We start from the raw sequence: 14,448 nt of genomic DNA, 5'->3' as shown, positions 1-14,448 counted from the left end.
CTTTTTAGTTCTTTCCCATCTAAGTGGTTCACAGGTGAATCCTGATATTGACATGAGTTATAGTATTTTTCTTCTTTCAAACATAAGAGTAGAAACAAGGCTTTCATATTCATAAAATGAGACCATGGCAATAGGCCCAAATCACAGAAATAGGTTTTTCTATGATACTTTATTTTTTCATTAATGTAATAATAATAAAAGAGAACAGAATCAAAGTAGTTCATAGATACAATTCTAAGAATACAGTAATACTCTCTTCCTCCCTCCCAGTCTCTCCCTCCCTTTCTTTTTTTCCCTTTTTTTAGTTTTTGCACTAACATATTTTTAATTAACATTACAGTCAGGGGGCCTAATGCTCCACTAAATAAAGACATCAACAAGTAAAATGTAACAAGATCCTAGTTCAGCAGTTTTGAATCATAAACTAAACCTCTTTTAAAAGCTGAAAATGCATAGCTAATATAAAACATGGTATATAATAGCTTTTCAGGGAATTTATATTATCTCTATAATGGGATACAGCCCAAAATGAACAGCAATCTCATTTGGTAATGAGTCTTCCATATTCAGTCCCAACGAGGTCCCTGTCACAGTACTCAAAGAACAATAAAAAGCATATAAAAAATTCCCAGGATTATTTTGTTTTGCTTTGTTTTGTCTTACTGTTCAACACTGAACACTCTTAGGAGTTGGTTAGGACTTTTTGCCCCAAAACTCATGCAGGTATTTAATATCTTAATGGTTGATTGATTACAGGTGAATATTTAATCTAATTATGGCACCTGAGAGGTGGATTTGGTGGGAGGTGCTTAGGTCATTGAAGGCATGTTCTCAGTCAGTTCTTCTGAGAGGATCATTACTCAAATTCAAGTTCTGCCTACCTGCTCTCCTCCCTTCTTGACTTATCCATGTGACCAATCCTCTGCACCTGCAATGACCAACCTCCACAGATGCCAGTGTGGGGGACAGCCCCATCTTGAACTGTAACCTCCTAACTATAAGCTTAAGCAAACCTTTACTTTCCCAAGATGCTGTGCTCGGGTATTTTAGTTAAAATGTTAAAATACTAACTAATAAAAATTCTTATTATTATGTTTAAAATCTCCTTGTTTGAATCTTGGAAGGAAGCAGGCCCCAATGTCTACAATCCAATCAAAAACCGGCAAGGTAGTTCCTCCCCACTCCCTGGTATTCTGGGCATGTGACCTAAGTTTGGCCAACTAGATGCTAGCACCATCACCCTATAAGAGCTGACTCAAGGCAGCAGGTGTAATTAGCAGACAATCTGAGGGTACTGCTGCCCTTTCTCCCACAAAGGTGCCATTTTTCTAAGCCTGGTTCTTCTGTCTTCCCTCACAACGAAGTTGTGATTTCTTGATGATATTCAGCCTGAGTAAGTGGGCTGATAACATTTCTCTTAGATTTGCAACAACTAAGAATTGAAGGGGTAATTATTTTGCCCAAGTTGCCTTTCCTGAAATTCTTTACAAGGCTAGACAAGAACACTACTGACCCAAAAGAATGTAACTTCAGAAAATCTAGGAGAGTTGAGCACACTTTTTTTTTTTTTTTTACAGATAGAGTTAGACAGTGAGAGAGACAGAAAGGTCTTCCTTCCGTTGGTTCACCCCCAAATGGCTGCCACAACCTGTGCTGCACAGATCCGAACCCAGGAGCCAGGTGCTTCTTCCTAGTCTCCCATGCGGGTGCAGGGACCCAAGCACTTGGGCCATTCTCCACTGCCCTCCTGGGCCACACTCCACTGCCCTCCTGGGTCACAGCAGAGAGCTGGACTGGAAGAGGAGCAACTGGGACTAGATCCCGGCACCCAGATGGGATGCTGGCACAGCAGGAGGATTAACCAAGTGAGCCATGGCGCCGGCCCCTGAGTACACTTTCTAAAAAGCAAATAGAATCCTTGAATGAGTTCAAAAAGGAAAAGAAAAGAATGTATTTCAAAAAGCCTTCAAATATCGAATGCTTGCAAACCCAGCGTGACAAACTCTGCTTAACCAGTATTTCTCAACCAGTGGCAGTTTTGCCACTTAAGGGACATCAGCAATGTTCAGAGACATATCACACTCATCCCAAGTGAGGGATGGGTGCTACTGGCATCTAGTGGGCACTCAAGGAAGCTGCCAGATATCCTACAATGTATATGATGGCCTCCATTAACAAATTATCTGACCCATAACATCAGCAGCACCCAGGGTGAGAAACTCTACCCTGTACCACCATCTCTCTTTAAATCACATGTAAACAAATGTCTTCCCAGAAAAACAACACCTATCACAGCTAAAACACTTTGGTGATTCTTAAATCTTCTATCTGGGGCCAGTATTGTGGCACAGGGTGTTTTAAGCTACTGCCTGTGACACCAGCATCCTGTATGAGCGCTGGGTCAAGGCCCTGCTGTTCCACTTCCCATGTGGTTCTCTGTTAATGCACCTGGGAAAGCAGTGGAAGATGGTCCAAGTTCTCTGGCCCCTACCACCCATGTGGGAGGTCTGGATGGAATTCCTGGCTCCTGTCTACCATCTGGCCAAGACTGTTACTGTAGAGATTTGGGGAGTCAACCAATGGAAGAAGTACTCTCTCTCGCTCTCTCCCTCCCCTTCCTCTAGGCATCGCTGCCTTCCAGAAAAATACTTTAAAAAAAAAAATACTTATTTTAAAAGAAGAACCTGTATCTATCCTAATGTTAAAAGAAAAATAATTTCATAACTCAGATGACAATACCATAATCCATCTGAGAACTCCACAGGAGGGAAATAACCAAAAAAGAGCTAATAAGGCAAAGAAATGAAAGTCTGCAGAGGACCAGGAGCATCTGAGGGAATGACAAGACACCCAGAGTGAAAAAAAAAAGTCACTTGCACTGCCAGGAATGTTGTGAACTGAAGCTTGGGAAGGATGCTGTGAGCAAATTTTGAAGTGTCTTATCCATTGCCAAAGCCTGGATATGTCTTTTTGAACACCAGCAGTTTTTAAAAAAAAGTTTTTAAGTAGAAGCACACAGATTCTTAGGAAGGAATCTGCAAAGTCCCCTTTGCCAGGAGCAGCGGCTGGTAATACGGAAGGCACTTAGAGGCTGCTTCTGAAGTACAAGAATGAGGAGCAGCTGGACTAAGGTGATGGTAACGTGGATGGAGATCAAACTGAACCACGTTCTTGAGATTTACTTACTTCTCCCTGTAAAATGAGTGTCTTTCAGTACTGTGAGATGTATATTAAAGGGATAAAAACTATCTAAAATGGGCCGGCACCGCGGCTCAATAGGCTAATCCTCCACCTAGCGGCACCGGCACACCGGGTTCTAGTCCCGGTCGGGGTGCCGGATTCTGTCCCGGTTGCCCCTCTTCCAGGCCAGCTCTCTGCTGTGGCCCGGGAAGGCAGTGGAGGATGGCCCAAGTGCTTGGGCCCTGCACCCCATGGGAGACCAGGATAAGTACCTGGCTCCTGCCTTCGGATCAGCACGGTGCGCCGGCCGCAGCATGCCAGCCATGGCGGCCATTGGAGGGTGAACCAACGGCAAAAAGGAAGACCTTTCTCTCTGTCTCTCTCTCACTATCCACTCTGCCTGTCAAAAAAAAAAAAAAAAAATCTAAAATGGCTATAAATCTGTATTTACTCCCCATGTGTATCAAAAGGAAAACATGGTAACAAGTCAAAGCATTTAGAGAATTAAAGTCTACACAATGAGAATGCATTCTATTCAAGTAATTTCTATGTGACTCGCAATACAGGGAAACTTTTGTTGTTACCTGCTCCAGGACTTCTTTATAGGTAATAGTTGCTTTCGTATCTGTGACAGGACTGTCATAGATGATAGCAATCTTGTCCCCTTTACCATTTTCAATATGACGATCAATGGCATTGTAACAAATGTTAAGCATTCCTTCCACAAACCTGAAAAATAAAAATAAAAAAATACTAAGAAAGTCATTGGAAAAGAAAAATGAATGATTCCTTCCAGAGTACAGAGTTGCTTAACCAAGTTACTATATTTCTAGTTTGACAAAGCTGACCTTAAAACAGTGTTTCTCAGTGCACAGTATGCCAGGTAATGATAGCTGTAAACTAAATATTTAAGATGGTACAGGGTATTTTTATTTTAATAAATATGTATTTATTTTGATGTGCACTAGAAAAAATATACCTCACACTTCAAACTGACAACTTCATGGATTTTATTGCTCGAGATCAAACTAGAGTACAGAGCACCAAAGTAATGTATGATGATGAAGTGAATATACAAGGGCAGCTCAGAGGCATGAGAGATTATGAGAGGGTAAATGGTAGATACATGACTGAAATGTTGGTATAGGCTGCAAACTTACTGCAAAATTCAGTTCTTCCTTAAAAGAGCTGTATGTATTTTTTGTTTCCATTAAATGTAATCTCTCCAATTGCATGAAGAATAATTTTTTTACATGTTTCAAATGCTTCATAATCTGAATAAGGAATGGAGATGCACATAAAAATGTTAATTAGTTTTTTAAAACCCTTTGCAACTTAGTATTTTTACCTCTTACTTGATCAATGCCTTCCTTTGGAAACCTAGTTATCATGTAGATACACGGAGATACTTTTTAAGGAAATGAAGCTAATTTTTCTTTAAAAAGCACTTTATATTTGCCATTTTTTAGAAGGAGGAGATTTACACAAAATGTGCAAGTATAGTAATGGTCCATTTCTCCCAATATCAGAGTACCCAAATCAGAACAATGCAAATTAATACAAAAATATATTGAAACCAAAAGAAAAAGTCCTGTTAAATAGCTTAATATCACCTTCAGGTCATCACTCAGAGAGTCCTGTGTGAAATGAAGCAACGAATTAAAAGCAGCTGAGGATACAAGGGCAGCATTAAGAAATAATAGACGCAGAAGACAGCAGGAGGAAGGATCATTTATTCAAGGTCAAATGACCCTATCCACTTCAGTAACTCAATGTGGCTACCTACTACCTACAGCATAGCACAAGGCGTAATTAATGCAATGGTTCTGAAACCCCAAGTGTGACAGATCGGATATCCCTTCAAAAATACTACTTCTTCCTCTTATCCTACCTCCACTGAAAATATTTTTATTCCCTTTGCCCCATGCTCAATGAGTGGAGAACATCTCTCTTGATTTGGGGCTCATTCACATATTCGTACTGGATTGACTAACACAATGTCAGCAGACATGACGCACACAGAGGGAACCACCGGCATGAATGGGCTGCTGCTTCTGCACGTTTATCTTCTCCAGAGGTAGAGACTCCCAGGTGTATCTATTGCCTCCTCAGTATAAAACCCAGAATGAGAATCTGTAAGTACAATGATCAACCAAAAGAAGCAGGGAGACCAGCCTGGCCAGATCTATCTACGTGACTTGAGATAACACTCACAGCCATGCCTACCCAGATCAGCCCATGACAATCTGCAGATGCATGAAAATAAATGGTAACTGTTCTATTTTGTGAATATTTTTGTGATTACTCAAATAGCCTAATTGTGACATAACTAACCAAGACATCAAGAAAAAAGGTAATGTATTCTATTGCAGATATAAGCAAAGGTGTTCCACAGGATCTTTCTGCAAAAATCCATATTCCGGGACCGCATTGTGACATAGGTTAAATCACCTCTTAAAATTAGAAATCCAAAAGAAAATTTCGATCCCCTCACCTTCCACATCTAGTAAGTTATACATAATTTCACATCTCCTTAATTGTCTCTGTAATTGTTTGTTCTCTCATTGATCACCTGACATTCAAAGACCACGTCCTAACCTTGCTAAAAACAAGAGGACTGCATTTTCTCAAGCCATCTCCCTTCACTACTAAAGAGTGTAAATATTATCTTAGTGTAAGTATTACCACGTGAACTGGTGTACAAAATCATTTAATATAGTTCTCAAAATCAGGGAAAAAAAGCTTTAGATAACAAAATCCATTCATCTGCACAGCTTAACTTCCTTTCAACCAACTTCACACACTTCTGGGATAAGTGAACTAGAAAAGTCGCTGTTCCTTCACTCCAGTCAGCTGATTCTTCGTGACTGTCCTTCAGCTGCACCACCCACCCACCCTGAGCAGCACTGAGGCCCTGGGCACCTATCTCTACCCTATCACATCATAGTAATATTGTCCCTCTTCCTTACGTATTGCGTTATCAGACTGCAGCCTTCCTGAGCAAAGTCTGAGCCATATTCTCCTTGCAGTCTTAGGATCTTACTACAGCATTTGCCATGTTAGACAATCAATAAATTGTTGGTAATTGCTTGAATGAAAATATTAGTACACTTTCGAAAGGTATTGGATTTAGTAGCTAGGTAGACTAACCAGGAAGTTTTTACTATGCCATTTAAACATTCAAAAGAATAATGCCAGGGCATTTGGTGAGGACTGAGACAAAGTCACACTGAAAGCGAAGTCTTTAGACATCCAGACTGATTTCCAGTCTACAGCAGCCTTCCTCCGTCATTCCCATTCTGTTATGGAGTCTATGCTTTTTTTAATTTCAGTTACTATATTTTTAAGTTCTAAATTTCTATTTGTTTCTTCTTTATATGTTTCATTTTTTTCAATGAGAATTTTTTTGAGACTTAAATTTCTTTCAAGTATGTTCATAATTGTTTATTGAACTATTTTTATGGGGCTGCTTTGAAATTCTTGGCAGATATTCTAATGTCTATTTCATCTCAGTGCTGGCATCTATTGATTTTTTTTTCTCGTTGAAGGCTCTGGGGCTTATTTAGAGATCTTATTTAAGACTTCTATTTTAGCAAGCCTCCTCCGACACTGCGCTAATGTGCAGGAAGGCAATTCATTATTACAGGGATAGTAAGTTTCAGTTCATCACTAGTTGTCTTTATTACTCTCTAGAGCTGAAGGATGTCTCATTATGGATGGACTAGGGTGCAAGCTCAGGCCCCCACAGGGCTTCCATAATATCTTCCTGTATGGGTGAGGAGGAGGAGGAACCTTCATCCTGCTCACCTTCCTCTTTATCAGCATCAAAGTTCTGACTTCTCACATAAACTTACCTGATAACCCCAGAGAAGACAGTGATGCTTGGGCATGTTACAACCTGGAAGGAGTAGATGTCTAGTATCTCCATCAGGTTTTGACTAAGAGAACTGTATTTTACAGGAGAACAGTGTTGGGGCCAGAGGTTACTTTCTGAAGTGTTTGGCCAGCTCACAGGGATTATTAACTCAAAGTTTTCAGCCATGCTAAGCGGCTCCTTTCTTCGTTCTTCTGTCACAGAGACAACATTTTGGTCAGGGCTTTTTCAGTTTGCACTACTCAGTGTTTCTGGATTGCCAGCTACCCCAGCATTCAGTGTGGTCTACTTGAGGCATAAAGAAAACTCAGGGAGCTCATTACATGGCATTCTTCATGTCCCAAAATTTCCAGACCTTTGAATCTTCACGTGTGTATTTGATCTATACAATGTCTTTGTTTCCTTTTACTATATTTAGCAGAATAATAAAGAGAAATATTATTTCTCTATTTTTCTCCAAAATAGGAAGTCCTAAAAGACATTTATTAGGCCATGACTTTATGTGTTCTGACTCATTTAATCAAAACATAACACCCTCCTATGTGGTTGGTACTATTATTAACCTTGTTTTATATACAAGAAGACTGATAACAGTAACTTGCTCAGAGCAGCCCAACTAACTAATGGTAGAGATGCTGTGTAAGTGCCTCCGGAGGGCGGGGGGGCACACCCCCCTGAAATTAGTTAGAGGCATGGCCGCAGTTTCTGCTCACACTAAAACAGGCCAGGGATGGGCACACCTGCCCCAAAGGAATGTGGCCTCAGGAGCAGCAGGGGGCTAATGGACATGAATTGGTCCTGGAGTATTGTTGGGAATCTGTAAATTTGCACAAACATCTAAATGGACCTGTCTAAGGATTTACAACACAGCTTTAATCCCTATGTTAGACCACCAGACCGAATTCCTTTTTCCAAATCCGTAAGTTGCCTCTCTGCACTGCGACCAGGATGGGAGGGAGGGGAAAACTGATAGTGGTGATCAGAGAGGAGGACATGGTGACTGGTGTCCTGCTGGGTGGAATCGGGGAGCTTAACAAGAACCCCCACCCTAATTTCCTGGTGGTGGAGAAGGACATGACCATCACTGAGATCAAAGACACTTTCCGGCAGTTCTCAGCCGGGACAACACTGGCGTCATCCTCATCAACCAGTACCTCGGAGAGACAGTGCAGCACGTCCTGGACGCCCACCAGCTCTCCATCCCGGCTGTTCTGCAGATCCCTTCCACAGAGCACCCCAATGACGCCAACATTGTACCCCTAAGCCCTTCGACATTGCGGAGCATGACTTCACAGGCACTACTCATTAACAAGTTCGATTTTTTTCCAATTGCTTGCAACTTTTGATTAGCTTAATGCTGAAATGACTGATGCCGCAGGGTTGTCTATATAAAGAACACCCTTAAATTTTTAAAATTTAAAGATATCATTTGGAGCAAGCAAGAAAAAAAAGTCCAAAAGGGGTAAGGACTTGCAAGGAGAACTTTTTTTTAAAAGATACAAAATTAGTACAACTCTAGAAGCAGTTACAGATAATGACTATACCAATATAAATTGGCTAAACTTAGAGATTGGTTCACAGTATACGACTGAACCAAATGATCTGCAAGGGACATTCCAGCTCAGGAATTTGATTACTATATTATGACAAAATTCTTATTTCATTTTAAGTCAGATCATTTCAGTAAAGGTCAATTGAATGCCTTCTATGTGCTGTCTCTCCAAGGTTCTTTTTATATTAATGGGCAGGTTTTAAATGGTTTGTCTCTCCAGAGTATAAAACAACTACCGCTACTATAGAAAATGAGAAAATATGCTTTGGAGTATTTTCTTTTGTTCTTTCAACATAAATATTACTTAATGTTTAGATAGTTTAATATTTTGTCTCTGTGTTTAGGATTACATTACAAGCATTTTTCAAGGGTCTTACACATTCTCAAAAATCATGCTTGATGATGGCATAATTTTCTGTTTAACAGCTGTTCAATAAGAAAGCTAATCTAACATTGTTGCAAATTATCTTTCACAACACTCATTATTTTATATGATCCTAGGATAAGGCTTCCTGTAGAGGAACGTTGGTCGCATTTATTTTATCGCATTTGCAGGCTTGATTTCTGCAATCAAATGTGCATATAAACACACAGACACATTAAAATTGAATAATCAAATTGCTTTCTGGAAATACTGAATAAATTTACATTCCCATCAGCATTACCCGAATGACCATTTCATCATATTCCTCTAAACACAGATTATTTTCAATTTTCTTTGATTTGAAAAGTGAAAAATAGTTTTCAGTTTGGTACTTTGCTATTAATATTAAGTAGAATGTCTTAACAATTTTTAAGAGCTCTTTACATAGGATACTGAACCTGTGGTCTGACAGAGTTATAAATGATTTTCTCATTTATTCACTAATTTTAATTAATGATGCTTCCTGACATAAAAATATTTTATATTTGTATGTACTCATTAAGATTATTTTTCTTTGCATTTTTCCCCAGGAATAATTCTGACTATCCTCTTCTGATGTAGTCTTCTACATTGATTCCTAAAGTGGTCCAATAATGTATACATATATATGAAATCTGCATGTAATATCTGCTATATACTACATATCATACATATGCATTAAATTACATGTGTGAGATGATATATAAATACAACTATGCTTATTTATCAACTAGCAATTTTCCAAGCATAATTTTTGATTAATCTTTAGTACATTCATTTTTGATACTTCATTCCTCCCATAAGTATTAAATCTAATTTATACCAGATTCTTTTTCATGGTTACATAGTTTCTGGATATAACCACTGGAATGTTCTGTCAGTATGAATAGTTCTACCTTTCAACTCAACTTTCAGGTTAAGAATCAAAGTCTTCATGTTCTTTATCCTATCTCATCCCCCTAAAAGAAATTCCTTCCACTGAAAGCTTAAAAAAATTTGAATGTACCCCATATTCCATTTCAACAATAAAAAAATTATATGTAACACTGAAACTAAATTGATAGCAATGACGCAACAACCTGCAGAGGTGCCACCACCAGTTCAGGATAGTGGAAAATTTCTGTATCTATAAAGCAGAACAGAGTAACTGCTGAATTCCTAAGTCATGGAAGACATGGTAGATCCAAGTATACTGATACAGAAGAAATCCATAATGTTTCATATATTGTTAAGTTTTGAAAAGGAAAATACAGAAAAATTTATACACCCACAACAGATCAATCAACATTCCTGAGGAAACTATAAACCCTGATCAGGTAATAAGAAGGCTCATAAAAAAACCTCTCAAGTAGACTCTGAAATGAACTCAAGCTCTGAGGCAGGCAGGAATAAAAAGGGGACATGGGTGTTTGGATGTTTAATTAGGACATAAGCCTTACATACTCCTCCCCTACACACATACACACACACACACACACACACACACACATTGACACATAAGTCACACTAAGTTTTACTGGCCTAGAATGCATCTTTCCGAGATGGGAGACTTTCTGCATGGGTGATCATGTAGAAGATTTATCTGTGTAACTTACCCAAGACCTAGAAACCCTACTTACTATTAACACCTGGAAATCTTCTCTCCTTCGCCAACCAGAACTCTAGTAATCAAAACTTGTTTGTATTGACCAGAAAAGAAAGAACTTAACTAAGATTCTGAAATATATTCCACTAAGCTACCTGCATCTTGACACTCAGATGAACATATTCATGTGTATGCGTATAGATAAATAGGTAATATATAGGTAGATAATAGATAGTCACACAAGAAAAAAAGGAAAGAGGAAGAGGGAAGGAAGAAAACACACAATTCAAGGTTAGGATATGAAAATAACATATTTTCAACATATATAAAGAGAAAAGCTGTATTTGCAACTTCAGTAATATGTTTAAAGTACACCATAAATCAATACAAAACAGGCACAAATCTTTATATGATATCAATTGAAAATGGTAAGTACTAAAAATCATGGCCAATCTTAGGAGCAATCAAGAAAATGTACATTCAAATAATAACAAGATGCAATTTTTCCTATCAAATTGATGTAACGATATTGTACACAGTGTTAGTGAGAATAAAGAGAAATCAACATTCACATGTACTACGGGTAAGCAAATAAATGAGGAAGGCTTATCATCAGTGTCTATCAAGATTTTGAATTTTATGCAGCATCATGAAATCATTAAGACAATAAAAATTATCATATGGAACAATGTCTAAAATGAACCATTAACTTAGCCAAAGCAAGTTGCTTGTGTGTTTATGTGTCATATACAAGCACAGAAAGGCATATGAACCAAAATACAGCAAAGTATTAATAAAGGTAAACTCTTAACTGGGAGCAATGATGGAAAAGGGGTAGTCTACATTTTATATAATAAAATTTCTATGCTATTGATTTTATGTATTAAATGGTTGGTTAAATAATATTTTTTACATGTTTTAATAGTCTAGTTTACTTGGCTTTTTAACTGACTGAATCTATTATCCCAGAATCAGTATAAATACCATAAAAAAGATTGAGTAGAAACATCATTTTTAAGTTTTCTTATAAAAAATGATTTCTTACACTTTCTACATCGAAATTAAATTTTAAGATACTTTTAAACCATAAACTTTTTTTTTTTTTTTAGACAGGCAGAGTTAGACAATGAGAGACAGACAGAGAGAAAGGTCTTCCTTCCGTTGGTTCACCCCTAAAATGGCCACCACAGCCAGGCGGAAGCCAGGAGCCAGGTGCTTCCTCCTGGTCTCCCACATGGGTGCAGGGCCCAAACTTGAGCCATCCTCCACTGCACTCCCGGGCCACAGCAGAGAGCTGGACTGGAAGAGGAGCAACCAGGACAGAAGCCGGTGCCCCAACCAGGACTAGAACCTGGGGTGCTGGCACCGCAAGAGGAGGATTAGCCAAGTGAGATGCAGCACCAGCCAAAACCATAAACATTTCTTATGATTTTCTCACCAGAGTCAATGGCAAGCAGCTAGACAACAGCCAACAGTAAACACTTACACAGAGGCTTCAAATAACTAAGATAGACCTACTATAATCCTATAATCCTCATTTCTGCTGGCCACCATGATTGCAGTGGCCCAGGCACTTTTAAGATGACACTCATAGTCATACGAAGTGAGGCATGGCCACGTGGCTTGCTCTGGTCTGTGACATGACCACAAAAATAACACAAGTGCTGCAGTTTCCACATAGTTTGGTCCCTCTGAAATACAAGGTGGAGTTTAACCACCATTGTGAGGTATTAAGAAGATGGAAATTTAATCCAATTGTAACATTTAGAGGTAGGTAGTAAAACTTAGTGTGACTTATGTGTAAGTGTGTGTAGGAGAGGAGTGTGTATGGTTATGTCCTAATTAAACATCCAAACATCCATGTCCCCTTTTTAATTCCTGCCTGCCTCTGAGCTTGAATTCATTTCAGAGTCTAATTGAGAGGTTTTATTGTGAGCCTTCTTATTAATCGACTAGGATTAGATAAATCTATCAGAGTAGAATCCTCACAAATGAAACCTGGTGGCTTAATAAGAAGTGTCAAATCAACCAGATGAGATACAAAGGGCTTCCAGTCTTTTGCTACCAACCAGCAAGAAGCTCATCACTAGATGCAGCCCCTCAACCTGGGATATTCAGCCCTATGAGCCAAAGGAAATTCCATTTTTTTAATTTACGCTGTCTGAGGCATTATGTTTTTTTAATTATTTAAAAGATTTATTTATTTATTTGAAAGTCAGAGAGTGAGAGAATACAGACAGAAAGCAAGAGAGAGATCTTCCATCAGCTGGTTCACTCTCCAGATGGCTGCAAAGGCCAGTGCTGGGCCAGGAGCTTCATCCAGGTCTCTCACATGGCAGACAGGAGCCCAAGTATTTGGGCCATCTTTAATGCTTTTCCCAGGCCATTAGCAGGGAGCTGGATCAGAAATGGAGCAGCCAGGACTAGAACCGGCACACATATGGGATGCTGACATCATAGGCTACAGTGAGAGGTAGACACAAAGAGAGAGACAGAGAAAGAAGAGGCGGGGATGGGGGGGTCTTCCAACCTCTGGTTCACTCCCCAAATGGGTGCAATGGCTGGAGTGCGCCGATCCAAAGCCAGGAGCTTCTTCTGAGTCTTCCACATGGGTGCAGGAACCCCAGGACTTGGGCCATCCTCTACTGCTTTCCCAGGCCATAGCAGAGAGCTGGATCAGAAGCGGAGCAGTTGGAACTCAAACTAGGGTCCATTGTAGGCCGGGGTTCTAACCCACTGCATCACAGCACAGGCTCCAAGATCCATCAATTTTGACAAATACAAACACTTCAAAAACATCGTATTCTATAACTTAGAAGGCAGAGATACACATTCCTGGCAAGTGAAATGGTAGTAACTTTAAGTAGCTGTCCGCACACCGACACTCTTCACTAAGGTTCTGTGTCCTTGACAAGGAGTCAGAGGCACACCCTGACAGATACACACTAGAGCCTGAGCTCTCGGAGGAGAAGCAGAGGGTGCTCTGAAGGGAACCTGCAGAGGGGAAAGCTCTCCCATCCCTTCTAGGCTGACTTCTTCAAGATAATTCTCTATTTCATCTTACCCTTTTCTCAATCAGCCTGCTAGCTTACATCTCACATAAAAGCCTGGCTTCAGTCTTGGCAGGCACTCTTGCTCAAATTTGATTGTTTTTGTCCTTCAATTTAGCCTACCTGAATATTCTCTGTCTTTCCTAATATTTTTTTTTTTTTTTTGACAGGCAGAGTGGACAGTGAGAGAGAGAGACAGAGAGAGAAAGGTCTTCCTTTGCCGTTGGTTCACCCTCCAATGGCCGCCGCTGCAGCCGGCGCACCGCGCTGATCCTGGCAGGAGCCAGGAGCCAGGTGCTTTTCCTGGTCTCCCATGGGGTGCAGGGCCCAAGCACCTGGGCCATCCTCCACTGCACTCCCTGGCCATAGCAGAGAGCTGGCCTGGAAGAGGGGCAACCGGGACAGAATCCGGCGCCCCAACCGGGACTAGAACCCGGTGTGCCGGCGCCGCAAGGTGGAGGATTAGCCTATTGAGCCACGGCGCCGGCTTGTCTTTCCTAATATTAACTTTAGCTCAACCTTAGGCCTTGCTCATCATCAAGTAAGTTTGACTGGGACATGAATTTGGCCTCCACACTGGGCCAATTCAGTGAATGTGGATGTGTGTCCAAAGGGGTTTGAAGACAGCGAAAGCCCAATATGCTCCATGGCTGTCTTGAACGCTGGGCGTAAGGAGAAACTGTCAGCAAACATCTCCCTAATTCTCTGTTCTCATCAATTTCCCATCACCACCAGTTTACAACCTGCCCTTTACTGAAAACTAATTCTTTTGTATCATTATTATTTGAGAGGCAGACAGACAGA

General features: G+C 40.1%; 1 protein-coding gene across 3 annotated transcripts in view; it reads right to left on the bottom strand.

The window, feature by feature from the left end:
- ACSS3 (acyl-CoA synthetase short chain family member 3) overlaps positions 1-14,448 on the bottom strand; it is a 368,594-nt gene that overhangs the window by 164,644 nt on the left and 189,502 nt on the right. For 2 of the 3 annotated variants that reach the window (XM_008256845.4, XM_002711267.5), the window contains one exon: positions 3,765-3,909. In XM_008256845.4, coding sequence (XP_008255067.2) covers positions 3,765-3,896 — 132 coding nt within the window. In that variant the 5' untranslated portion in view covers positions 3,897-3,909. Of the gene's footprint in view, positions 1-3,764; positions 3,910-4,340; positions 4,450-14,448 lie in introns of those variants that run through there. The other variant, XM_017342001.3, reaches the window with a different exon arrangement.

The sequence above is a fragment of the Oryctolagus cuniculus genome, chromosome 11, assembly GCF_964237555.1.
Source record: "Oryctolagus cuniculus chromosome 11, mOryCun1.1, whole genome shotgun sequence".
Classification (NCBI taxonomy): domain Eukaryota; kingdom Metazoa; phylum Chordata; class Mammalia; order Lagomorpha; family Leporidae; genus Oryctolagus; species Oryctolagus cuniculus.
The sequence above is the reverse complement of the archived record's forward strand: the minus strand, read 5'-3'. Positions and strand labels throughout refer to the sequence as shown.